Source organism: Oculina patagonica, chromosome 12 (genome assembly GCF_052425735.1).
Source record: "Oculina patagonica isolate OP01 chromosome 12, crgOcupat, whole genome shotgun sequence".
NCBI classification, from domain to species: domain Eukaryota; kingdom Metazoa; phylum Cnidaria; class Anthozoa; order Scleractinia; family Oculinidae; genus Oculina; species Oculina patagonica.
In genome coordinates, this window is record NC_135769.1 from 32484108 (window position 1) to 32511921 (window position 27814).

Sequence of the window (27814 nt, forward strand, 5' to 3'; positions counted from 1 at the left end):
CAGGCATTTTTGAAAACGGTCTGTCTTTCATCGCTAACGTGTATGTGAGGGGAAGGGGAAGGAGGCCAAAATGTATTGCGTTGGAAAACGTGCAAGTTTTTAACTCAATTTGTTTTTAGAACTATGACAAACTACGTAAACACAACATCTTCCCCCTTAACTGTCATAACAGAGACAATAGCCTGTCAAAATAAGAGCGCTGTTTATTATGCAATATATAAAGATCCACCAACCATGATACAGAGGAACTCTTTACTTGTAGCAACCGCCAATAGCTAAAAGGTAATTAATCTACGGAGCTGGCATGTTTGTACAAAACGAGTTAATTGACTTCAGATCTTGCAGCTTTGCACTACTGAACAACCCGCTAAAACGTCCGTTAGCTGGAATGTAACTTCACTAGCAAATTATTGCGAAGTTTTCGTGAGGCCATCGTAAAGATGCTTTCTGTGTTTTTCTGTTTTGTTTTCGTCTTGGTAGGGTCCCTGATCCCGGAGGCACAAGGTAAGGTTCTCTTCATTCAGTCTTCAGTCAGAATATTTCTGTCTTAGCGCTGTCTTTTTGTTGCCATGTAGCACTTTTTAAAAGATGAACTATCATTTTGAGTACCTTGAATGCCACTATCCACGCGAGGCGTCAAGCGAGAGACCCTTCATTTTGTTTGGACAGCGCAAATGTTGATTATCGCAACACTTGCACGGATCATGTCTGCTCAAAGCATTCACCTGTTTTAAAAAATTCTTTTAAATTTTCTACTGTGCGACAAAAATATCGCAACACGTTTTTTGGAATTCTGCAGCATTTTTGGACAAATGTGCATGTTGAAAATTGTGATATTGACTTTCATAAGAGTAAAAAATTTTAAAGGGTCCTTACTAAATGGTCCTTACTAAACGGAAGCAGACATTAATGTTTAATAAATACCAAAACGACACTATTTTTGAGCTTCATCTGTAAAGTGAAAGTCACGCAGAAGTGAAAATTATTAAGACTACTTTCTAAATGATAACAACTAGTTAGTGAACGTTAAGAATTAAAGACGATCAATAAAATTTGGTATTTTTGCGAAGACAACATCATTTGCGAAAACCAAATACTGTATACTTATTACACTAATAGTCTCGCTAAGAATTAAGCTGAAATAACAACCAGTTTTCTTTCTTATAACCATTTTCATCTTTTCGCACAGTTTGGTAAAGTAAACTGAGCTAAAATTTGGAAAAGAAACGTTTGGAAAATCTTAATCGATGGGCTGTGTAAAATTAAACCGATATCACAATAAACTTTAATTCCAAAAGTCACATTTAAATGCACCGCTGAGAGGAAGTTTTAACACTTAGCTTAAACAGGTGGCATGACAAGCCCATGCAAATTTCAGTTAAATAACTTGTTTCTTATACGTTTAGTCGGGTTTTTAACTTCGTTATTTTACCAGTCAAGCCGAGATCAAGAAATTAGGTTTTTTAAAGTAGTATACAGCTTGAAATAAATGAAGGTCCTCTTTCGTTTTGTTTGCGGTTTATGTAAAGTTTATGTGATGAAATGAGGCAAATTATTGTTGTGGCCGAGAAAAAAAAAACTTAAACGGCTGCTAGGGCGGGAATATTTTTATTGCACGGCGGCAGTATTTTATTTGCATAAAGTCTCGTTTATCGGCAAAAGAAAAAAAACAAGCAATGTGTTTTCTTGAAGTAATTTACAAGACTTGAGGGTAACTCAGACCAGAACATTTTCTCTTTTTTTTATTTTTGTGTTTACCATGCGTCACCTACTCAAGCGTTACAAGCCTTTTTTTTAAAAAAAAAAAAAATGAGGCCATATAAGTTAACTGAAAAGCATGGCTTCGGTTTTCTCGTCTCGACAGTGTAACAACCACGTGACAAGACCGAATGGTGGTTTAGACTGCGAACAGTCGCTCTTTTTGCTTAAAATCCGTGGTACGAAGGCGAAAAAAGCGGGCGCGATCGAGCGCGAAGTTTGAGCGGCGAGCGGCTTTTTTTTTTTTTTTTTCCCGCTTTCGGAAAGTGGCCAAGTGTAGTCATTTCACGCGTGGTGCACAGGAATTCGATGTTGTGCTCAACTCGAAACAATAGGAAATCCCAGAGCAGAAAATTATTCAAAACTACGAGATCGCTTCAATATTTACTCAATTTTGCGTTTATGTTAGACAACCTTAGAAGTTTTCAATGAGCATGAAATTCAGGGATTGTGTAGTGTACTGATCAATTGCCACTCTGAAAAATTTTGGAGAAAATTCATGGACGAGTTTTGAAAAAATCGCTTTTTTTGCGAAAGTAGGCGTAAAATTGGTAAATAAAGCTAAACATTGAGCTTCACTATGATTCATATATTTCATATTTTTCGAAATCGCGCAAGTCTACCTACTTCTTATGATTTGGATATCGGATATGGGACATTTGTAAAAGGAATGAGGGCTAAAGCCTGCCATTAAACATCAAAAATGAAGAAAATTTCTTTATATGAAGTCTTGTCTTTATTTTACGCACAAATTATACCATCTAAAAAGAAATTCCAAGATATTTCAAAATTCCTCTTGTAGATTTCGATGAAACTCCGCAGAGCTGAAGGCAAACACCCAAGGTATACGTAGCATGGAGGATCTCGAGAGAAAATGCGGTTACGGGTTAAAATTCGATTCGGAGCAAAAACCTGTGTGACGTCATTGTCACGTGATATTCATTCCGATCTTCCAAAAATTTATATCATATTGCAGTTCGGTCTATGTGTAATCCATGTGATATAGTAGATATGTCATTGACATAAATCCCTTTAAGTATGAGGGTTTCAAAGTTGATAGGTATCGCTAGAAAAAAACTGGGTCGAGCCACCTTAAATAGACGAGCTCTTGGTCAGCGGTAGCTCGCCGGGACGAACTCTGGGATGGCCAGAAATTCTGGTTGTCCGGTTTTCTTGCGCATCTCTAAGAAGCCAAAAGCCAAGGTTTATTCTAAAGCACCATTGAAGACACTTGAGTCCGCGCAGGACGTTTGCTATTTTATAATGCATGTTCAATTAAAAAAGTTCAGAGTTTATTTCCCCCCGTGAACCTAATCCCTAATATAAGATCGAAATTTTAAAGGCTATTAGAGACAAGTGAACGCGTCTCCCAGCATGGAATGTACTACACAATAACGATTTGCTCTCCCTGAATAAAGCTCCCGCTAGCCTGAATGGGACTCCATTTAGCCTGACGCTAGAATGTTGAGCTAGACCGCAGGTGGTTTAGTGGTCGCACATGAATCGCAACTAACTTAACCTCCACCTACTATTTCCCTTGATTGGAAGTAATTTGGAGTTTGGGAGATGCACTGGCACTAATGATATGTCAAAATCTTCTTTCCTCAGGTCAATGTCGTAATTTAAAATTCACAAGTGCTCACATCCATGGCTACCGGCTGAAGAATCACGTGATACGAACCATTGACGTCATCAATGAGGATATCTGCGAATGGCAATGCTACTTGGAACCAAACTGTGTCAGTTATAATTATAAAAAGAAGGAAGAGGCAAATGGAGGACACAAGTGTGATCTGAATAACGCTACTTATGAACACGATAACGAACACTCAGGCGACCTCGGGAAGAGCAAAAACTATGTGTATCGTGGAGCTGAGGTAACAAAGCGTGAAATTCAAAAGTTAAGCGTTGTAACTCTAGTTAGAACTAATTTCAACAGATGGAGACGGAAGTCTCAGCGTTCAAAATCGTGCGGCATTTGCACATCACTTACTATGCCTTACCACCCTTTATGACACCGGTTACATTTTTTGACTTTTTTATGACTGTAATGCCACTGATTTTTTTTTGTTTTTTGATCTTTTAGTTAAATTTTGCATGTAATTGGGTCAACTATAGATATTATTCATGATCAAAAAGTGAGGTTATTGTCATAACATTATTAAAAAAACGACGGGGCTCGAAAACAGCCGGGTTTTAATAGTTGTGCTTATCAGTGTGTTTTAACATGTTTGTTTATCATTAATGGTATTTTATTCAGTACGGGTATTTTCTCTTTTCTTTCCTTTTAAGAACTCTTGTGCGAAGAAGCCTTGCAAGAACAACGCAACCTGCCAGGCTGGTTTTACAGACAGAGATTACCAATGTTTGTGTATTCCCGGATTTACTGGCCATGACTGTGAAAACGGTAGGAAGCATTATCATGAGCTAATTGGTAGGCAAAGATAGTCTGTGTCGAGCCAAGTGGTCCATCAGGCCGAAGCTTTTCCCTTAGCATTAAGCGACTAGGAGTATTTCTACCTCCCCCTCCCCTGATGGGATGCTAGTCCATCACAGGGTTTCCCCAAGCATTAGTTGGCCTGTACCCATACATTTAAATACCTGGGTGGAGAGTGACACAATGAGAATAAAGAGTTTTGCCCGAGAACACAACACGATGACCCGGTCAGGGCTCGGGCCCGTACCGCTCGATCCGGAGTCCAGCGCCCTAACTCTTAATGTAATGCGTGGACTTGCGCAAATTAGTAATGAAAGTTACTCAAAGCAGCTTATAAAACAGAAAGGGGTGGGGCTCCAACAGGAACAAAAATGTTGCTGTTGGTGGTGGTGGTGGTGATGTTGTTGGAACTGTGATTGTTGTTGTTGTAACAACTTTAGTTGTTGGGAAATTTTCACTGATGCTACGAGGTCACGCGAAATATAATAACAATTCTTCAAATAAAAATGTTACTTAATTTAACCATATTTCATGCATCAGTGGATTTCATTTTGTTGTGTTAGATATTAACGAGTGTACCGACGGAACACACAAATGTGATGTTAAAGGGGCTGTCTGTAACAATACCCGAGGATCCTACAACTGCACGTGCAAAGATGGTTTCCTTGGAGATGGATTAACATGCACTGGTAAAATTGATCAAATTGTTTTGTTACTTGTTCCATTTGATGCATGAGTAGTATAACAGAACACAGACAGATATAAAAAAACTGATCCAGACGACTTTAAAGAACCTTATTCCAATAAAATCCCTTTTGTTGTTTTAGATATAGACGAGTGTGCCAACGCAACACGCAGCTGTGATGTTAATGCTGTGTGTAACAACACCCGGGGATCCTATAACTGTACGTGTAAAGATGGGTTTTATGGAGATGGCAAAAAGTGCACTGGTTAGTATCTGTAACATATTTTGTAGCCAGACTATTTCAAATGAAACTTATTCAATAAATTCCTTTTGTTTTTTTAGATATAGACGAGTGTGCCAACGGATCGTACAACTGTGATGTTAATGCTGTGTGTAGCAATACCCAGGGATCTTACCTCTGCATGTGCAAAGATGGATTCTATGGAGATGGCCAAAATTGCACAAGTAATTATAAAATATACTTATTTGTTTATAATGAAGTTAACATGTAAAACTACATTACATTTCTAGAGAGGTGGGGTGAATTCAGTAGTAGGCCAGGGCTCATAAAATTATGAATTTAAAATATATTCTGATTTTTGTAAGCAGCATTTTTTTGTGAATGGTTCTCACTTCATGAAGTTAATGCTGAAAATTGACGCGTGGAATGATTTTTTTTCTGTTTGTAACTTTCATTGCAAAACCCTTTCCTAGCGACTCAAATACAAATTAACGAGGACGTCTTCTCAACCAGTAAGACTCATTCTATAACCATTGAACTCCTAAGGGAGCATAGGTCGTCAACCAAACCTCCTCATCTGCCTCTGTCGCTTGCGACATTTTCTAACTGGCCCTAGAATATGGCCAGTAAAAAAGGCTTTTGGCTTCTGTAGATTTCCTCCATGTGGTTCATCAAAGAACTGATTTAAAAATAAAGGTCTGTTTTACCTGAATGTATATATTATGGAGTCCTTTTTACTGTATACTCCCTACAGATCCCATTATCATGATTATTAGTTATTATCGAGAGCCGGCCAAAATTTGGGATCGAAACTAACCAATAAAAAAATGACAAAATGCGCATCTTTCTGCAACCTTCTTGGTTTCAAATTTTGTTGTAGAAAAAGTTCGCCATCCCTTGCTCTCGCTTTATGTTTTTGGTTAATTTTGTTCCAAGTGGCCCAGCTCAAGTAGCAGCACTGTAATGCTTTTGTTTTGTTTTGTTTTTTTGCAAACAGGATTCGAAATCTCCGGAATAGCATGTGCTTCTCCCCTGGGAATGGAAAACGGCAAGATACCAGATTCAGCCATTGTAGCATCGTCACGTTATAGCCAAGACTTAGGACCGGAGCATGGAAGACTGAAAAATAAAGGTAATGTAATTTGTACTTGATCGTTCAATGACTGAAAAGCAAAATAGACTGAATAGTTTTCTGATTTTTCTCTTGTGGGACAATACCGAAATGAAACTCGGAAAACGTGTATTGCAGCAGACTTTATGAAGAAATCGAAGAAACTTCTTCATTAGTTTCAGGGAAATCGAATCGGTACGTAATTTTACAGACGGCACATACAACCATTTCGTGTGCTAGTATAAACTTTTAATTTTAAGACATGTGAGTAAAACGCACACCAGTTCAAAGTTAAAACCTAATTTTGTCAATGGATTTGCGGAGTCAAGTGACTTATCAGTACTTACAAGCTCCCTAAAATCTCGTCCACTGTAGCACATAGCCGCTGAAGTATTGCCAAGCCGCCGGCGCCTAGCATTTTCGCGGCAGATTACTTTGGCCTTCTGCCGGAGAAAGGCTGTTGACTGTGAAAGTTAAGTGTCATGCCTAAGGACATATAGAATGAAACCGGACAGGACTTGAATTTCGAACCTCTTTATCCAGAGTACAACCCATTACACATTATATTAGGCCTCTGTATTACATACTAGAAAATAAGGAAATACTAAATGCTTAACGGGCACGGTTGTTATACCTTTTTTCTCACTGTATTATTTTTTTTTGTTTTTGCAATACGAATTTTAAAAGGAGGATGGGTGTCGTACTACAAGAACGCTTATCAGTTTCTACAGATTGACTTGGAGAATGTTACCAAGGTGACGAGGATTGGAACTCAAGGACGATCTGATGCATGGTGGTCATGGTGGACACGACGGTGGACAAAGACCTATACCCTAGACTACAGTGAAGACGGGGGAACATTTATATCATACAACAGTGGCCAGGTATAAAAAAAAGTTGCCCGCGCCTACAGATATTTTCTGATAAGATAAGCCCTGTAAAAACGGGGGCGACTCTGCACGCGCCAACCCACACAGCTATGGATGCCAACAAGCCCTTTATACTCAAGTCATTTTTTTAAATATATCTTACATAATTCTGTTAACTTTTTCTTAAGCTTACATTTCCTTGCTCGCACACTAAAATAAACAGCAAACTTGGCCTCTATATGGGAAAAAATATATGGTATATATCGTAATAATTGGCCGATTTGACGCTTTTTCCGGAACTAAAACATAAAGTCATTCTTGAAAAATGTTAATTTTATACACCTCTTCAAAATGTTAAGGCACATTATAGAAGCAGTAAGATGTTGATGTTATCAATTTTTTAAGGTTCTACAAGGAAACAAAGACCATGTTAATACCGAAGTCCGTATCCTTGATCGTCCAATCATCGCTCGTTTTATCAAAATCAACGTTAAAACATTTCAAAGATACCCGTCACTGAGGGTGGAGTTATACGGATGCACTGATGGTATGTAGATTTTTCTTGTTTTGAGCCTTCGCCCCTGCATGCTGTTGTTGGTATATAGTCTCTACTATTACAGGATTGTCACCGTAACGATAGCTAGTTAAAGGTTTACTGGTTCCATAGAATGTGAAGTTTAAAAATCGAAAGACAAACTTCTCTTTTTCTGGTTTTGCTGCAAGAGAATTTGCACTTTTCTTTACACACCAACTGTCTAAGCTAAATGAAATAAGAATTCACAAGGCCATTTGTCACCTCTGGATCAGCAAGGATAAACATTCAATTACTTTACTCATTCTCATTCCTGACCAGTACTTTTTTATTGCTGTAAATTCCTCATTACCATTTTTTTTAATTTAACTAGGTTTTCCGACTCCAGAGCCTTCAGTGTGTTTGGAAGCCCTTGGAATGCAGAATGGAGAAATTACGGACTCTGCTATAACGGCCTCTACTGAGTACTACAGTGCTTTTAATGGTAGATTGCATTTCCTGTCCGGATCAGGGAGAGTTGGTGGCTGGGTAGCAGGAAAGATAGACGAAAATCAATTTCTTCAAGTCAATTTTGGTGACTGGAGAAAAGTATCTCGAGTCGCCATTCAAGGAAGACAAGATGCCGATGAGTGGGTGAAAAGCTTCAGCATTTCATATGGAAACGATTCTGTGTTTTTTGAAGATTACAAAGAGGATAGTGTAAAGAAAGTAAGTTAAAATGAATAGAACTTCTCACTATTAGAAACAAAACTCTTAGGATCTTGTCTGAAAACGACCAGTTTTTCTAATATCAATCAGGTAGCAAGCTCATTTCTGTGGAATTAAAATCATGAACAACACTCACCAGATACAAGTAGTAATTTACAAATTTTCAATTTTCTTCATTCTTTCAGGTATTTACAGGAAGTACTGACCGGTATACACCAGTGAGTCACGATTTGAAAAATCCCATAATTACTCGCTACATTCGTATTCACCCGAAAACATGGAGATATTTCATTTCTATGAGAGCAGAGTTCTACGGTTGCAGTGAAGGTAAAAATTCCCAGTTACAGTAACAAATTCGTTTCAAGTAAACATGGGTGGACTAATTTACTTCAGCCAGCAAACAGAGAAACCAAGTTTACACCAGTCGCATAATAAGATGGGCGTGGCTAAAGAGCAAAGTTCCAAGGAGGACATGAAACTTTCCTCATACACTTACATTTCTCACCAAGGAGAACATTTATCTCAGACCGAAAAGGAAAATATATTTCTCAATCAGAAAAAGAAAAACCTAAAGAGCACGTATTTTACGGAAAACCACTACTCTGTGTCCTTGGATGTTTTAGTTTAAAAGATCAATGCATTCATTGCGGTGTGCTGGCAAGAAGACGGGCCACGTGCAATAAATTTACCAGATATATACAATTGCTATAGTCCATAAGAACTTGGTTATTTATGTTAAATAAATCAGTTAAACTATGGCACGAAAAGACATTAGATTTAGACCACGAGACGTGTGCATTTCACAGAAGCCATACAACCTAGCAGGTAGAGAGCCAACAAGATAAAAACCATCAAAGATGTTGTCCAAATGACACTTCCGGATTTCTGAATGACCTTTGTCGAATTAGAAGCAGAAAATAAATTTTGCTGATTTTGCAAGTCTTCCTTTTTCAAAAGACGCGAATCACTTTCCAACGTTACTGCTAATGAATGTTATAGGCGGCACGAGAATATGTCAATTGTCACACTACATTTTATTGCTGGAATTATTTCTTGATGGAAAGGTCATGTTTGGTTATGGAAAAAATGATTTTCATATTAATTACCCGAACATAGCTGACCACAGTAGGCTAGACCCGTTTACTTAATGTAGTATGTAGCTATGAACTGTAGGCTAATCGCATTCGATATTTGTTTTATAAAAGAGGGACGAGCTTGATATTGCCTCCGTTCAGAGAATGCCCATTCTGTTCATGAGACCGAGCTTGGCTGCAAAATAAATTAAAGAACAATTTCTTATGATGAAAAATTAGTTAAGAAAAACATAATTATGTAAATCACACACAGCTTTTTAATGCTTGATTTTATCGCAAACAGGATTCAAAATTCCCGAAATAGCATGTGCTTCTCCCCTGGGAATGGAAAACGGCAAGATACCAGATTCAGCCATTGTAGCATCATCACGTTTGAGCGAAGACTTGGGACCGGAGCAAGGAAGACTAAACAACAAAGGTAATGGGCTTTATGAAAAATCAGAATTTGTTCTTTTTTCGTTATATGAATAAAAAAAAATAGATAAAAACACTTTATACTTTGAAATTATGAATATATGAAATTATATATTTGAACTGCGGATGAAGAATAAATGAAGAGAAGATCTTCGCAGTTATGAACACAACTTAAGCAGTTGCGAAAAGAAAGCCTGGAAAAATTAGGCTTACCGGTACTCGAACCCTGACCTCTGCGATACCGGTGCAGCGCTCTAACCAATTGAGCTATTATTTATTTGTTTTCTTTTGTTTTTGCAATACGAATTTCAAAAGGAGGATGGGTGTCGTATCATGACTGGGACGCGTTTCAGTTTCTACAGATTGACTTGGGGAATGTTACCAAGGTGACGAGGATTGCCACTCAAGGGCAATCAGATAAACGTCGGTGGACAAAGACCTACACCCTGGATTACAGTGAAGACGGGGGCACATTCATACCGTACAACAACGGGCAGGTATAGCACAGTTTCAAATAATATTATCTGACAAGATAAGCCCTGTCCAAACAGAGGGGGTGGAGGAATCAGCACGCGCGTTAATCACACTTTGAATATGTAGAAAAATGACAATAAATGTTTTAATGAAGCTGAAAATTATCAGAAAACAATTTCATATGATTAGTCATTCTTCAGGAATTTAGTGTTTTCATGGCAGCCACATTTTAACAGAAATTATTTTCCAAATTTTTAATTGTTGTATTGATTTTTATTTTTATAAAAATTGGTAACTTTTTCGCAGTAAGTAGATTTTAATTTGATAGATGAACCAAGATGGTGGTTACTTGTAATTCATGGAGTATTCGCACTTCAAATGGTATACTCTTTCACCTAAGAGAAAATTTTTTCGCATATACTACCATACCCCCTTCAAGTTTTATTTTCGTACTCGAATACCCTTGTAGTCACCCCAAGGAATTTATCCATATAAACATTACCTCTAATTACATTCAAAATACTTAACTACATTCTTCACGCTCTATTATAAAATCATATTTATAAATAGCCATCGCACTTGACATTTACACTAAACTTGAAAATGCTGTCATGAAGACAGCGAAACGTTGTTCTTTCTTTATATCGCTAGTTTTTATTTCTAAAATATTCACGTTCTCAACTTTTTTAAGGTTTTACAAGGAAACACAGACAATGTTCAAACAGAAGGCCGCATGCTTGATCCTCCAATCATCGCTCGTTTCATCAAAATCAACGTTAAGACATTCAATTGGCGCCCGTCACTGAGGGTGGAGTTATACGGATGCACTGATGGTATGTAGATTTTCCTCGTTTAGCCTTCACCTCTATTTTACAAATCTCTTCCGTTTGCAGGTGTCGTGGGTATGTGGTCTCTACTATTACAGCATTCTCGGCCATAACGATAGCTAAAGTTTACTGATTTGATTGAGTGTGAAGTTTAAAAAAACCCATTAACGCCTGGTTCCTTTTTCCCTTCAAAAGACATCCTTTTTTACTTCTGATAACACTTTTATTACATATACATACCAATTACCAGAAGTAAACAAGAAACGAATTAGCAAGGCTATGTGTCATCTTCAACAAGGGGCGTTAAACCTCGGGAGGAGGGGTATCCCAAAATTTGGGCGGGTGTGTGCGGCACGCTTCCTGGCAACAATTATCTTATTTCTGACCAAAATATGTGATTTTCTGTACCCTAGTAATATCCAATAATCGATAACCTATTTCAGACCAGACCCTTCCCAGAAACTGCCGTAGGTTGCGTAAATATTTGACAAGGGCTATAAATTTCCGAGGTTAATTACAGAATTCTCGGGGGATGGATAAAAAACGGTGACAATAGTAGGAAGTAGTAGTAAGTACATTTAAATGCTGATCGGAGTGCACAAACCATACCCTATTTCACACCAAAATGGCCAAAATCTATACCCTGTTTCAGACCAAATCGGCTCGATTCAGTCGGGGGAACAAGTGCCAGTTGATGGCGACATCACTTCTCCGAGAAGTGACTGAGCCCGCGGTTTTCGTCCCAGAAGTTGCTAAGCAACGTGACGTATTTGCTCGCGCGATTGCCTTCGGAGTACTCGTGAGCGCTCGCGCTAGTTTTTTAATTGGATGAAATAATTCGGGAATTCTTCGAGTGCTTCAACGAAAACTTGCCAAAACTGGCACTTATTCCCCCGACTGGATTGGCAATGAACATACCTTAATAGCTCATCAAGGGAGTACCCCCCTCCGAGGACGTAAAAGTGTAAAACGCCCAATTACTTTGATCATTCCGGGTACCTTTTTTACCTTCTTAATGCCTGCCCTCTCGTTAACAGCGTTATCGTTTATTTTTTTTTAACAAAAAGGTATTTCAACTCCAAAGCCTCCAGTGTGTTTGGAAGCCCTTGGAATGCAAAATGGACAAATCCCAGACTATGCTATATCGGCCTCGACTGATTACTACAGTGCTTTTAATGGTAGATTGCATTTCCTGTCCAGATCAGGTAGGGCCGGTGGCTGGGTAGCACAATGGTATGACAACAGTCCATTTCTTCAAGTAAATTTTGGTGACTGGAGAAAAGTAACTCGAGTTGCTATTCAAGGAAGACAGGATGCCGATCAGTGGGTGAAAAGCTTCAGCCTTTCATATGGATACGATTCTGTGTTTTTTAAAGATTACAAAGAGGATGGTGTAAATAAAGTAAGTAGAAGAATGCTCTTAAACCTTTCCGTCTAACTTCGAGGCATGACATTAAGTACAGTGCTTGGTTTACCTCAAGTTAATTGTAACTGAGAGGCGTGGTGGCCTAATGATAACTGAGTTGAAAGATTCGGGCTCATGTCAGGCTAGGATCCACTTAACAACCCTAGTTACATTCGGATGTAACAACTCTTCCTATCGCTACTTTGTGGGAGGCGTGGTGGCCTAATGATAACTGAGTTGAAAGATTCGGGCTCATGTCAGGCTAGGATTCACTTAACAACCCTAGTTACATTCGGATGTAACAACTCTTCCTATCGCTACTTTGTGGGAGGCGCGGTGACCTAATGGTTACTGCGCTGGACTCCGGATCTTCTTGGGGAAGACACTTTACTCTGTATAAATGGTTAATGGATACATTTGAGTTTAATGCTTAACTCTGCGATGGACTAGCGTCCCATCCAGCGGGTGGTGGTATTAATATTTCTTGTCGCAACAAGCTACGGAAACCTGGAAAAGCTCTGGCCTGATAGGCCACTAGGCTCGAACGCAGACTTTACCCTTTTTTACTTTCGGAAAGTCGTTATTTTCGGGTGGTCACTACTTTCGGGTTAGACTTTTTCAGACGTCATATATACATAAAGTCAAGATATGTTTGAGTGTTCTACTGTCGGAGGGTCGTTACTTTAGGTAGGTCAATATTTTTTTAGATTACTGGCAACCGTGAAATGTTATCACTACTTTCAGAGGGTCGGTACTTTCGGCGGGACGTTTCTTTCGGAATTTTACGGTAATATTTTATCCTTTTTATTATTCTTTAAGGTCTTCCAACTATCGGAGGGTCTTTACTTTAGGAAGATCATTATTTTATAGATTACTGGCAAATGTAAAATGTTATCAATACTTTCCGAGGGACGTTTCTTTCTGAATTTTACGTTAATATTTTATCATTTTTTATTATTTTCCTCATTGTTCAAGATCTTCCAAGGAAATACTGATCGATATACACCTGTGAGTCACGATCTAAAAAGTCCCATCATTACCCGCTACATTCGTATTCATCCGAAAACATGGGAAACTCGCATTTCTATGAGAGCAGAGTTCTACGGTTGCCGTGAAGGTAAGAATGCCCAATTTCAGCTACAAATTCGTTTCAAGTAATGAAGGTGGGCCAATTTACTTCAGGAAAAGACAATGAACGTGATAAAAACGTATACGAGAAAAGCGTCCGAAGTCTAACAAATAAACATAATTTGAAACGGTTTTTGAAGTTGATGGCACCGGATTTGCACTCCCAGGAAAAATGCGATCCGTTTTCTAGCAACGCCCCTGCCAAATCTCCTAGCCAGCAAGCTTAGAAACCCAATTTCAACGAACAATTTGGTCAAGTGAGAACATGAAGACCAGTGAGTCGAAAGCCAAGCAGTAGATTACGTCACTTGAAATGACCAATCAGGTGGCAGCCTAGTTGTGGACTGGAGATTAAAAATAGATTTGGAGCTTGGGTGGCTAAATCAAGTGATGTCAATCCATGGCTGCAGATTGATCTGATTGGTCAGTACATAGTAACACGTGTAGCAACACAAGGAAGGAATTCCTCCACGTACCAACAGCGGGTAACTAAGTACAAACTACAGTACGGTGACGATGGAACGAACTTCAAGTACTACCAGGAACAAGGACAAACTACTGACAAGGTAAAATTTACGCCCCATGTAAGGTAATTCAAGACAGTCCTGGATTCTGGATTCCACCACAGTGGATTCCGGATTCTAAAAATGGCTGGATTCTAGATTGTAGTTCTGGTTGCTGCGTTTCTTTGCATTGCGTTTTCTAAGCCGATTTCGCTATAAAAGAACGTTGCACCAAAATGAACAGTTTCATGCATGCGAAAACAATGAAATTAATTTCTTGGAGTACCAATAAAGATTAGCTGGCTATAAAGTCCAATGTTCATTGATAAAGGATGTTAATGATGATGATGATGATGATGATGATGATGATGATGATGATTAAGGCAACACTGAAAATTAAGCGTAATTTACCAGAATGTTTCGATTTATGTAACTTGTATGATTCTGTCAGTATAGCATAGACTGGCTATGGAACTGAATGAAACAATGTTAAAAATTGCAGAAAGATTAAAAGACATACAACGAAACCAAAACAGTGGAACGCGGGTAGGGAATATTGGGCAAGATTAAATAAGACTTCATTGTCCTAAAATTGCTTTCTGTGGGCCGAGAGAAGCTCAATTTGCCTGAAAGCGTGGATTTTAGTGCACAAAAATCATCTTTGTTTTCGTTACGTAGCAGTTATTTCAGTAAAGCAAATGAATCAAATTTACAGCTCGTGATTAAACGAAACAGATGAAGAAAGTTCAATTGTTGATGACTGTTCTGTCGCTCGACAGCCTATCTACATCTTAGAGTAGAGTTGGTTTGTATAAAGTAGACTGCAAATTATTAGCCAAATAAAATGGCTAACAATATGTCATTTTACTTATTTAGGAGTTTGTTGGAAACACAGACCAGAACACTGTTGTTTATCATGCACTGAACCCACCAATCACAGCACGGTACATTCGTTTTGTACCAGTGGACTATCATGACCGTATATCAATGAGAGTGGAGCTGTATGGTTGTAAGCAAGGTACTAGGAGAGAAGGATATAGTAAATATAAAAAGAGAAGAATATGTAAACTGGGCACCAGTCGCAAAATATATTTCTATTGAACACTAAGTTAATTATGGTTCAAATACAACAGCTTAAACTTGTTTACTATCAAAATAGCAATGAAGTTAAGCAGGAAATCACGTATAAATTGCCCAAATCTCGTTTTATGACAAAACGCAAAAAAGTATTTAATAAGGTTTGATTTATGTCTGAAAAAGGTGTATCAACAACGCCGTTGCCAGAATTTTGTTCGAGTTCCTTCGTATAACATCCTTGCCGTTCACTTTCAATGTAACGTTGTCCTGGATTCCTGCTTACAATACCATCGCCGGGAAGTGGAGAAATGAATTTGGGCTCGGGCCACGCTCACTTTATATATGTAGATATTCATATTTATTCATCGACGTTTCGCTAAAAATCTTTCCATTCACCGTGTCTGTTTCAGTAACAGATATTGCGTAGTATTGTTTGTGCGAGTCCTTCCGATTAAAACTCGGAGCTAAAAACCGTGGCCTTAAACGAAACCTTCACTGTTACTATTTCTGGTACTGTTACTGTTACAGTTGGAACAAATTGTGGGAAATCTCTAAAATTATTGACCTCTGACCTAAAATGTGTTAGAATAAATAGGAAAAGAATTGTGTTTATTGGAAAAGAGTTCACAAGTATCAGTCGATTTAGCATTCGTATTTCCTTAGCATGGCGATTTTGGTTTAAATGACGTCACATTGGGTTGTCATTATTATCAGTCGAGAAAGTTATTAACAAGATGCCCCAACTGTGTGATATCAAAAATACAGAATGGAGTGACGCATGGCAAATTCAAAACCTCAAATAATTGCAATTTTTATGTACCCTTTTGAGAATTTATAAACACTGGAACAGTTTTCATTTGCTTTCATAAAGTTTCCACCGTTTTGTGCTACATTTTTCAATAATTTAACAGCAATTCTCTCCGCACAGCCTTACCTTATTTAGTACGCTTTTTGTTACCAGCGTTCAACTTTGATCTGTTTGTTGTTTCTTAATCACCCAGGGTTCAACGCTGTCTTCACAAGTCTCGGTGCGAGTGAAAGATATGGTCCAACATCACTTGGCAGTCATTACACAGGTCAGGATCATGACGGTCAAGTAACACTGTCAAGTGGTATTCAACAGTGGACTGTGCCGTACACTGGTGAATACAAGATAGAAGCAATAGGAGCAGCAGGGGGGTACGGTCAAAACAGTAACAACGTTCAGTACCAAGGAAGAGGAGCAAGAATGATTGGAAGTTTCAACTTATCCAAAGGAGAAATAATTCAAATTCTTGTTGGTCAAGAAGGAGGAGTTAACAGTAACTACTCTAATTCTGGAGGCGGTGGAGGTACATTTGTAGTGAGAGGAAGCAACACGTCTTTGATAATAGCTGGAGGAGGTGGAGGCGTACAACAACCAAACTCAAGACATACTGGATGTGATGCCAACACAAGCACAGCAGGGAATCCTGGGCACAAGTCATGGTCAGGAGGGAGCCATGGACATGGAGCACAGACTGCGGTGATGATGATTATTCAGGTATTAGAGAATTGTGTGGTGATCTTTTGCACTTCATCAAGGTCAATTATTACAAGCAAGGAATATATGTTATAAATATTGTCATTGATTGAGGGTATAATAATATGCTGTGTGCATGTTCAGTTATAGATCACAGATCACGTCAAAATGTTGCTAGAACAAAAAAGTGACCAACAGGCTGCAGGTCAATTTGTCACTTCACGACCGTAGCCGTCCTTACCGTATTTTGACGTCATTTGTAACCCGTGACAAAATAAAATTTATTTGTATTATACAATAACAAACCACTTGATCAAGTAATTTTTCTATCAAATAGAGTTATGTTAATACCCTCAACAGTGCAACAAACTCAGTTTTATATGGTAAAAAGTGATGTCGCTAGAACACTTATTCAGCTGAACTTAATTATATAACATTGCTAACTCTGAAATCGGTTTAATGTACTGGAACAACTGATTTTTACTGTTGTTGTTTTCTTTTTTTAGGTGGTGGCGGTGGCGGTTTTTACTCCAGCGGAAGAAGTGGAAAGAATTTCGGTGGTACCAAGGGAATGGGCGGTGAGGGGGGCAAGGGATTTCTTCAGGGAGGAGTGGGTGGAAGGGCTACAAATGATGATGACGTGGGTGGGTTTGGAGGGGGTGGTGGTGCCGGTGGAAGTGGATGGGGTGGTGGAGGCGGAGGGGGGTACTCTGGGGGAAGCAGTGGTAGCAGTAGATGGGATTCTTGTGGAGGAGGGGGAGGATCTTTTAATGCAGGAAAAGATCAGCAAAACGAGTGTTGTTACACTACCGCTGGTCATGGTCTCGTGATCATTACATTTAAAAGTTAAAGTTGATCAACAAACAAATATTGATTACTACTGTGCTTTTCAACTGAGGTACGGACGTGTCTTTTTAACCGATCTTTTTATTGTTTGGTTTTTGAATCGTGATGGCGCAGTTAGCTGCAGTGATTTTTAGTGTAAAATAATCGTTTCTATTATCCATCTCCACTCATAATCAGTAGAGTACAAATAACTGGAAACGAGAACAAATAAAGGAGACCGGTTGAGTACTTTTGACACTGACTTTTATATTGCTTTTGACCGCACGAAAAAAAAAAACAGAGAGTGAAATCTTTTCTGTTCTGGTGAAGTTTACATGTAAATATCGAACCCCAAAACGCAATGCTTCTACAGGTACTAGAGGCGTTGCGTGACGTTGGTCCCAAAATCCGTGTTTATAGAGCGTTTTCACATGACGTCACGGCAGCCATATTGGTGTTACAAAACAATGAAACGGAGGCCATGTTGGTATACTAAGCCAATCTTGTGGGATGTGATGTCTTTCTTATTTTAACGCCTCTTTTTGTTCCAATTAATTTGCATACATGCTGGCCACGTGAGTGGAAACGCTTTATATTTCGGGTAGGTTTAAGAGGCATGTACATTGCATAATTTGCTAATATGTTATAGTGTGAGACGTCGTCGCCGCTGGCGAAATGTTTTGACTGATTTTAATTTTTTGACAATCTTTTGACAACTTTCAGTTGATTTTACGAAACTTTTAGCCAATCAAAGACCCATAACTTGAACGTGCTTGTTCAGCATGAAGTGGCTTTGGCTTCCAGTTTCAGATGGATTATGCAATCGGAGGAAAATTGCAAGAATTAATCAGGAGCCGGGTTGTTTGAAAATCAAGTATCGGGTTAAAGTTGAATAATATAAACAAAAAATTGTTACAATTGAAGTCAAAATTCTGGAAATCGTACTTGAACAAACGGACAGAGAACTTTAAGTTTCACTTTAAGACTGATATTAAGTGTTTTTTAATCATATCTAAGAACTCCGATTACACCGAAGCTCGTTTAAAATGTTTAAAAGTTGTTTAGTTAAACATAACTTAATTGTTTTTCAGATAACAGTTATCTGTAAGATTTATTGTCTCCCTAGAGTTTCATTGTGGAAACTGCGTAAAACGTAGGCTTTCAGTTTTGTCAATGGTTTTTAACTTTAAAATATCTGGTTTAGCTTAACATCGTTAAGTTGGTGTAACGGTTTATTATAACTTCTAACATTGTTATAACTAGTACTGGAAACTTTGTATGCAGCTCATTAATAAAACAGTTGTCCAGTCATTTGTTTGTTTGCGTTTTTGAAATTACAATGCGACTATTGGAACCGCGGTCACTTGGAGGATGAAAACCAATCACATATTGACGAGCTGAGTAGAGAATTTCAACTCAATTTTGAGTTGAAAGTTTTTAGTGTACTATAACTAATTAGCTCAGACAAGTGAAGTTGGAGTTCTCTGTTTGCATTTTGCAAGGTGGTTTAGTTTTCATCGGCTGTAGTAGTCGCACTTGGCAAAACTGGCTCGAGGAACCGTAATCCAAAGCTAATATTAATATTGGCTTTCAACTGGCCATAGAGAGTTTTCAGGGTGCATAAATAAGTAGTAAAAGGGCGCATGATTGACGCCCCTTTTTTGTGCAGCCATCCACTAAAAGTGTGCAGCTAGAATAAATTAATTTTGGATGACGTCATAATGGAGGTGTGGCTTTTGATTTAAAATGCGCGGGAATCTTTGGTGAGGTGAAATAAATTAAAATAAAATGCGCGCGGGAATTTATGCAGCATAATTTATGCCTTGACGACACGATAAGTCTACTTGATTGAAAGATTGACAGAGTAGGGAACATAGTCTACTTGAGAGCACTCGTTCTACTCTGGATCGAAGTGAGAGAATTTTATAAGAAGCTCTGTTTTTTAAATTACTTAAGATATATTTCCTTTAGCTTACTAGATTTTGAAGCTCAAATAGATCGAATAGTTTAATATTCACGATCAAGCAGACAGAGGCTTAACCATGCATTGTTCTCATACAAAGCCGGCGAACGCGCTTGAGTGACCACGGATATAAGACATATAAACATTAGGATTTTAGCGGAATCGAATCGCTTATTATGTTCAGAACGAGCCGCGTGAAGAAATATTAAAACTAATTGGTTGCACACACGGATTGTAAAAAGATCTAAAAAAAACCCTTTTATTTCAATAGTTCAATTTAACGAATTACAATGATTTTCAGTGATTTTAAAAGTAAACAGTGCGTTTTGAGCGCCGCGAAACTAAGACACTAAACACACAAATTGTAAATCAAGCAAAACTTTATTTCAATCGCTCAACACATTACAATGATGAAATTTACGAATCGTCTTCGTCCTCGTCATTTCTAGGGGGATAGTATGTAATTTTAGAAGTCTCTTCGTTCTTGTGTATGATTGCTCCACAATCATAACATCGACGCAAACTGTGTTTTCCGTGCATTCGGTTTAGCGGAATCTCGTTCTCGCATATAGGACAAATTTTACAGTTATCTTCCCAAAAACACTTAGGACATTTCATGACCGCAGTATCATGTACATTCGGACCTTCGCAGTGTTGACATGGATTATGAGCTTTTGCGTGAATTAAAGCTGAACTATCAGAATATAATCGCTATTCTCAGTTTCTTCATCGCTGTCGCTCTCTTGAGATTCCTCAGCTCCAATACCCTCCTCAGAAGCTGTTTCCTCCTCTTCGTTACTGTCAGTCGAGTTACCGTCGTCAACCTCTTCCTCTTTATCGCGATAGGCTTGTTCTTTTTGTAATATATCGCTTAGAATTTTCTTATTCTTTATCAAACGCTTATTAACCCCAAGCTCTGCCAGTCCCTCCAGGAAGGTATTGAGTGCACGGGGTTTGGCTACATCGTCGTTATGAGGAAGTAGAACATACTCAACCAGCTCTGAGATGTTTGTTACTGGTATTATACGTTGATTTCGGAGTAATTGTCCGCGGGGAGTCCAAAACAAGATATCTTTGGAGGTGGCCATACTATGCAGCAGCTCAGAAGCGTATTTTCTTGAACGGCTTTGGAGAGATTGTTTAAGACATCTTTTATACGGGGTTCTTCGCTGTCACTCTCGTCATCAGAGGATATATTGTCTTCTTTTCCACTTTCCTCCTCTTCATCATCCCAGTCTACCTTTCTCTTGATATCGATAAGCACTTGTTAAAAGCAAGATACAAATGATCAAGTTTTATGATGCGGCTTTGCTTTTATAACATAAGAAGCCCCAAACTACTTATAACAGGGGTCAACAGTTCTTGAATAAAGCCTCCACCCTCTTGTACAAGAATTTGCTTCTTTGTCTTGAAGGGAACATTGGTTTCAGCGAGGTTGACTAGAGCATCCTTATATGGCATCAATTTACGCCTATCTTCTTCAGGGATCGGTATGTTTTCCGTGAGAACGTTATAAATAAGTTGCACTAATGCGTGCAGCTGTTGTGGCGTAGCCGTCTTTAGAAGAAACTGACGCTGATAAGAAGGACAGTCGGCTAAGAGTCGAAGGAAACCTCGATTGTTCTTTACTACACGAGACATAATCATAGAATGAACTAAGGTTAGTAAGATTAATCCTTTTATTGGTGGTGATGAAGGAGGAGGAGGAGGAGGAGGAGGAGGAAAACAATATAATTGTGGTCTATATAGTTGTGAAACATTACACTGTTCATCAGTTCGCATTAATCTTTCGTTGAGTTGACATGAGTTGGTCCTGTCCTATTTGTCAAAAGAATTTTTCTAGGAAAGATAATATGCAGAGACACGTGACCAGTAAACATAGCACTTCCGGTGTCCCTCCATTTCATGCTATGCCGATTTCTTCAGAAAGGTGTCCGCGGTTTCACTAGGGGCATCCGTTTACCTGTATGGTGGCGGGAATGACTGGTTCGGGAAAGACGGTGTGGGTCAAATCTTTGTTGCAACAGGCTCACAAGACAATCCATCCACCTCCAGAGAGAATTGTTTGGTGTTATTCTCAATGGCAACCTGCCTATCGCGAGTTATTATTGACGATACCAGGAATTGAATTTATCAAGGGTATACCCTCAACTCTTGAACAAGATTCCTTCTTTGATGTTAATATACGAAACTTGATTGTCATTGATGACCAAATGATTGAAGCCGGGAGTGATAATCGGATCGTGAACCTGTTTACTAAAGGATCGCATCATCGAAACTTGAGTGCCATTTACATTGTGCAAAACCTGTTCCATCAAGGCAAAGGCAATCGAAGCATCAGTTTAAACAGCCATTACTTGGTCCTTTTCAAGAACCCCCGCGACAAACTACAGATTTTGACACTAGCAAAACAAATGTATCCTGGACAAACTGCTTGGTTTATGAAACAGTATGAAGAAGCGGTGCGGAGACCGTTTGGTTATCTGTTTATTGACCTTAAGCCAACCACTCAAGACAGTTGCAGATTGCGAACAAATGTATTACCTGGCGAAGAACGATTCGATAACGGGGAAGAAGAAGGTAGCGTTTCTAAAGAACTCCTGCAATATCTCAAGCAGCAAAACCTGATGGCTGCCCCAGTAATTCTGGAGATGCAACGCTTGCGGAATAATATGGATGGCCTTTTATCCCGTAATGACCTTGGAGAAGACGAAAAAGCTAGGCAGTATATGCAGCTACGAAACAGGTTTCTGATGTACAAACACCAGCTTAATTCTATACCTGAGGCAACAAAGTGGGCCGAACCCCAAGAGCAGTAACAAATATCTACCACAGAGAATTTACCAACAGTACCAACTCCGAGTCCAGAACTGGCGACAGTACCAGCCACTCCAGTTCAAGCACCAGACCCACAAGTAATTACTTCCATGGCAACCTCCACTCCCTTACCCCCCTCTCCTCCTCCATCGATCTTGACCCCTCCTCCCACAGTGGAAATGTCCCCGCCTAAAAAGCGTAAACACCCGCAAATTCGGTTAGTAAATTATTTGGATGATAAACCGAAGACGCCTTCTAGACAATCACGGCGTTTACACAGAACCTCACCTTACAAATATTCCAAGGGACATGAAGACGATTATTAAATTTCATCGTTGTAATACGTTGTGTCGAACGACCGAAATAAATAAAGTTTTGCTTGATTTACAATTTGTGTGTTTAGTGTCTTAGTTTCGCTGCGCTCAAAACGCACTGTTTACTTTTAAAATCACTGAAAATCATTGTAATTCGTTAAATTGAACTATTGAAATAAAAGGTTTTTTTTAGATCTTTTTACAATCCGTGTGTGCAACCAATTAGTTTTAATATTTCTTCACGCGACTCGTTCTGAACATAATAAGCGATTCGATTCCGCTAAAATCCTAATGTTTATATCCGTGGTCACTCAAGCGCGTTCGCCGGCTTTGTATGAGAACAATACATGGTTAAGCCTCTGTCTGCTTGATCGTGAATATTAAACTATTCGATCTATTTGAGCTTCAAAATCTAGTAAGCTAAAGGAAATATATCTTAAGTAATTTAAAAAACAGAGCTTCTTATAAAATTCTCTCACTTCGATCCAGAGTAGAACGAGTGCTCTCAAGTAGACTATGTTCCCTACTCTGTCAATCTATCAATCAAGTAGACTTATCGTGTCGTCAAGGCATAAATTATGCTGCGTAAATTCCCGCGCGCATTTTATTTTAACTTATTTCACCTCACCAAAGATTCCCGCGCATTTTAAATCAAAAGCCACACCTCCATTATGACGTCATCCAAAATTAATTTATTCTAGCTGCACACTTTTAGTGGATGGCTGCACAAAAAAGGGGCGTCAATCATGCGCCCTTTTACTACTTAAATAAGTGGAGACGGGATAGAACCTTGGAATCCCATGAAATACAACAACAACAACAACAACAACAACAACTTTATTCGTACCCAACTTAAAATTAAGTTTGCAAAAATTGGTAAAAATAAAATAAAAATGAGTACATGGCTGCTCGAAATTACCAACTAATCAACGAAAGCTTCTTATTTAATTAATCAATTTATCCATGCATCATCCCATCCTGGCGTTACCACGCTGACTTCAACAGGACAACTCCACAATCTTCCACTCTGCTCCGATGAAGGGCTTACGCTCGAAACGTCTGCTTTTCCAAATTCACTGCGCGGTTTATTTACCATTATCAACTTCCAGTTGATAATCAACTAAGAGTTTCACGCCGACACTGCACAACAGTTTCTTTAGAAACTAATAACTTCGTTCATTTTGGTTTGCACCGATTTCGCTCATGTAAGCTTTCTCCCCCACCCTCATTCCATCGGTTACTTGTCATCTGGTCTGCGAGGATGCACAAGCCCAAATAATAGAGCAGCTTTAATACAACTTGTTTGTTTCTGGTCGGCTATAATCCTATCTTCATGTCATTCATTTTACCTCACTAGTTTGCACTCGCTAACTAGAAAATCTTCGTTACAAAACTGTTATGTTTTCTTTAGTGACGCCCTACAAACGTTACAGTAATAACTTTAATGCTATCATTTGTTTTACACACTGTTTATACCACTTTTGCCAACCAGTCTCCAACATTGTTTTTGAATATTAAATAACATGACTGATACTTTAGTTACAAATTGTCATGGTAGATATACACATATCGATTAAAAGATATAATCATGCATCGCGATCGTATAGCAAGTGAATAAACTTATAACTATATTTTACCAGAGAAATCGCTCAAACAGAAGCAATGGTTATCAAACAGGAAGCACTTGCAGATCAAGCGAGCACGGTAGAAAAGAAGAGAAACATTTTTGTGAAGTTTCGGTTTAAAGTATAGATATTTGAACCCCATTTACGCACAAAAAATCGGCACGGTACGGCAAATTTTTGGCACGGTGCCGACAATTTTGGGCACGGCACTCCCAATCATCGACGTGCAAACGTACCGGTCCCCAAATAAATGTGGCACCAGTGCCCACTTTTTTGGGAATGCCGAGACTACCTCCAGGAGGTAGTCTCGGCACGGGTAAATCGAGGCACCGTGCCGAAAACAAGTGTGACACATGCGTTGTTTCCACGAAAATGGCGGCCACTGCGGCATTCTCGCCCCAAGAGACTTCGTTTCTTTTAGTCACGTGGTCGGCAAAAAGAGTACAAAAAAGAGAAGTTCTGGGGGATGAGAATGCCAACGAGGAAGAAAATAAGAGAAAGCTCCCGCTCTAAAAAACATCGCCGTGTGAAAGCCACGTTCAGTATCACTGCAAAGAGCCATTTATTTTTCAATCTTCTTCTTCTGATTTCGTCGACTCCTTTCAGATGTCGATTTGTTTTGCCCCTGAACACTCATGAATATGTTGAATGCTCGACAACTCGTTCCATTCCGATAGTATTCGCGTTTTGCACTGAAAACACGACGAACAATCACAGCAAAACATTTTTTCTACCATTCCTCCGCAAAAAAACCGATGGAAAGTAGGGGTGCCGATATAAAAATGGAACCGTGCCTAGCAGGAGAAAACCTTCTTGTTTGGGTCGTGTAAATGGGTAGTGCCGTGCCGAAATGGTTTGGTCACGGTGCCAAAAATTTGCCGTGCCGTGCCGATTTTTTAGCGCGTGTAAATGGGGCTGAAGGCACTAGTTGTCCAGTGAACTGTCAACTGAAATACTAATGACTGAAAAACACTGATCCCTGTTATAGGCCGACTAATTATTTTTTTGTAAAATAATTTATTAGAATGTTGTTATTCTCGTGTCATTCGTGTTTCTTTCAAACCCCAACTTCAAATTTTGTTATGTTCCAAAAGAAACATCTCATTTCTTCTTTTCTCTTACCGATGAAATTTATTAAAAAAAGAAGATATGAAATCGTTTTCGAGGGTTTCAAATTGTGTTCTTGTTCTCAAACGCTCTTGGAAATATAATTATTGTCTAAAAAATGAAAATCCGGCCTTATTACGAGCAGGGCAAAATACGTTATATATATTATAAGTGTACCATGTTCTTAACGAACAAAGACTTTCCAGAAATCACCAGAAGACACTCCAACGTTATAGTCATCGCATTCCCATCTTGAGCCACCTGGAGTCAACATCCAGTGATATAAACCTGCTACAAAGGCAGCGTGATCATACAACCTATATTTGAATTCCTGCGGCTGGTAGCCCCATTTATCAATATTATCCACATCATTTTTTCTTCCCCACTTGCTACACACTCCAGCTAGAAGAGAGTTGTCATTTTCCATTCTAACAAACGAGCCACAGGCGTCGGGCTGGTCATCCGTCTGACCGCTGAAGTACTGGACTACAGCTTCACCAGTGCTGTTAGCGACCGTGGTCACGTGGAACGTACGTCCTTGTTGTTTACTGCAGTGGAATCTCAGTTGAGTGAAATTTAAGTGGGTTCTCAGCTCAGTCATGGCGCTTTTTGTCAGAAACGTCTTGTTGTTGTGATAGTTCCTGATTCCATGGTATGACGTCTCTACTGACAACTGTGGGGAGGATGGGTTGTCAATCACAAGGTTAGAGACAAGAAGCCAGCCACCTGAAATCAGGTAAACTTCAATGGTCAAATGATCAAACAAAGCCAGCGGAGACGATTAGGAACTTTTATCACGACAAGAACGAACATCGCCACACAAAAAGCAAAGTAAGTAAGCAATGATTAACAATTGGTTCGTACTTTAGCGTGCATTATCGAGTTATGGTGCACGCGGGAAGTTTGGAGAGCACGAAAGAAGCAATAGCCGAGAGCAACTCTAGCTTCTTCAGTGCTCTTCAAACTTCCCAAGTGCACCATAACTCGATAGTGCGCGCACAGCTAAAGTATGAACCAATTGTTTTATAACATTGCCGGTGGAATTGTACATCAAAACTGCGCCAAAATACTCGCGCGAGAAAAAAACATCTGGCGAAGCGTTTAATTCACGTCATCAGCGTGCACTATCGGGATTTTTTGCACGCTCACGTATATTGAATTGGATTGCGCGCCTCTGCTAGCTTTGTTATAAATGAATGTAAAACTTGAAAATAAAACTTCTTTAGTTCAAACTAGTAATGGTGTGAGTATTTTCTATAACGGTCAGTATTTCGAACAGCTGAAAGTCTGCCGTAGGTCTTTGCGGGCTCAATTAATAGCTTTTTTTTTTTCAACTATCATTTTTATCACTACCCACAACCCACCTGCGTCAGTTGTCATGTCACAGAAGACCTTAAGAGGAGTTTTACTCTTCTCTGGGTCGATCCAGTACTCCCCGTCTCCTCTGGAGCCTCCTGAGTCCCGGATATGTTTACAGGAATGACCGGGGTGACCATAATACCAACCAACTGTTTAAAAAAGAAACAGGTTTTGATTATCTAAAAAATGACAACTAGGCCATTTTTGAGAACATTGGAATTTCAGGTTTATCGTGTTTGCAGTTTCAGTCATCCTGTCAGAAATCTTTAAAAGCTTCCTTTTCTTTATTCCACAACTCCCTTGAGTTCCGCAGCTTTTTTGGAAAGTTCAACTCCTCTGTGGGGAATTTATATATTTCTCTAGTAGGCCGGTCAAAATCCTAAATTTTTAGTACCTAAAAGCTTCCCCCGGGAGGGGTCTTCCATGCGGGAGGGACGAGGATGCTCGTCGTCTCGTTACATTTGGGGGTGTAAATTGGTCTCTTGTAAGGGTGTTCAGGACCAAACGCCAATGTTTTCACCCATAAATGCGTCGTTTACATGTTTGAGAGTTGCACGCGAAGAAATAACTTGAAAAGGCGCCGTCATATTGATCTTGCATGAAATATTTAGAATTCTTCATAAACGAAAGCATTTAATAACATCGTCAATTAAATCACCATAACTCGTATTTGTGTGTCTGTTCAAGAATGGTATCTTTAAAGAGATACCATTCTGGTCTCTTTTAGGGTTTTTATTTAAATTTGTAACGAGCATCACCGCCCTTTAACATAGGAGTCCAACGCGCGGGTCAAAAGCTTCCTTGTGTTCAAAGCACTCCCAGCAGTTGAGCTGACCGAGCACGCTCCAGCTCGATGGTTTCCGCGACACCAAAACGTTGTGACTCTTCACAAAATACGTACGACACTTTTAATTTCTACAATTTTATCTTTAATTTTTAATATCCAGGTGCCTTTTACACTGGAACGCCTTGTGTTTTAAAGTGTTTGAAGTATCGCACTCTGTTATATAAAGAGAATATCATATTTTTTGTCGTAAAAA

The 27814-nt window shown here is 39.1% G+C and overlaps 2 protein-coding genes and 1 pseudogene across 3 annotated transcripts in view; 2 read left to right on the forward strand and 1 right to left on the reverse strand.

Moving 5' to 3' along the window:
• The first annotated feature begins 241 nt into the window (after positions 1–241).
• LOC144633566 (uncharacterized) lies at positions 242–14664 on the forward strand. Its single transcript, XM_078492412.1, has 17 exons — positions 242–504; positions 3367–3635; positions 4051–4165; positions 4759–4884; positions 5223–5345; positions 6119–6253; positions 6920–7116; positions 7507–7648; positions 8007–8341; positions 8527–8668; positions 9719–9853; positions 10165–10346; positions 11015–11156; positions 12218–12552; positions 13531–13709; positions 14009–14249; positions 14638–14664. Exons 1-17 carry the CDS (start codon positions 441–443, stop codon positions 14662–14664), a joined length of 2889 nt encoding a protein of 962 aa, XP_078348538.1. The 5' UTR covers positions 242–440.
• On the forward strand, positions 14116–17835 carry LOC144633203 (uncharacterized; annotated as a pseudogene). Its single transcript, XR_013567012.1, has 4 exons — positions 14116–14249; positions 15063–15204; positions 16265–16785; positions 17271–17835. The product of XR_013567012.1 is annotated as an uncharacterized LOC144633203 (transcript).
• A 6464-nt stretch (positions 17836–24299) lies between these two features.
• LOC144633175 (uncharacterized) overlaps positions 24300–27814 on the reverse strand; it is a 109249-nt gene continuing 105734 nt past the window's right edge. Inside the window, exons 24-25 of the mRNA XM_078491980.1 lie at positions 26780–26923; positions 24300–26141 (exon numbers count right to left, since the gene is read on the reverse strand). Of these exons, the coding sequence (XP_078348106.1) occupies positions 25600–26141; positions 26780–26923 (686 nt within the window). The 3' untranslated portion in view covers positions 24300–25599. The remainder of the gene's footprint in view (positions 26142–26779; positions 26924–27814) is intronic.

What these genes read in the sequence shown, in the direction of transcription:
- LOC144633566 (XM_078492412.1), top strand. Translation starts at nt 441, where the DNA reads ATGCTTTCTGTGTTTTTCTGTTTTGTTTTCGTCTTGGTAGGGTCCCTG. An exon ending in CCTGATCCCGGAGGCACAAG is followed by an intron (nt 505 to 3,366) that starts GTAAGGTTCTCT and finishes TTCTTTCCTCAG; the next exon opens with GTCAATGTCGTAATTTAAAA. An exon ending in GTTCTACGGTTGCAGTGAAG is followed by an intron (nt 8,669 to 9,718) that starts GTAAAAATTCCC and finishes TATCGCAAACAG; the next exon opens with GATTCAAAATTCCCGAAATA.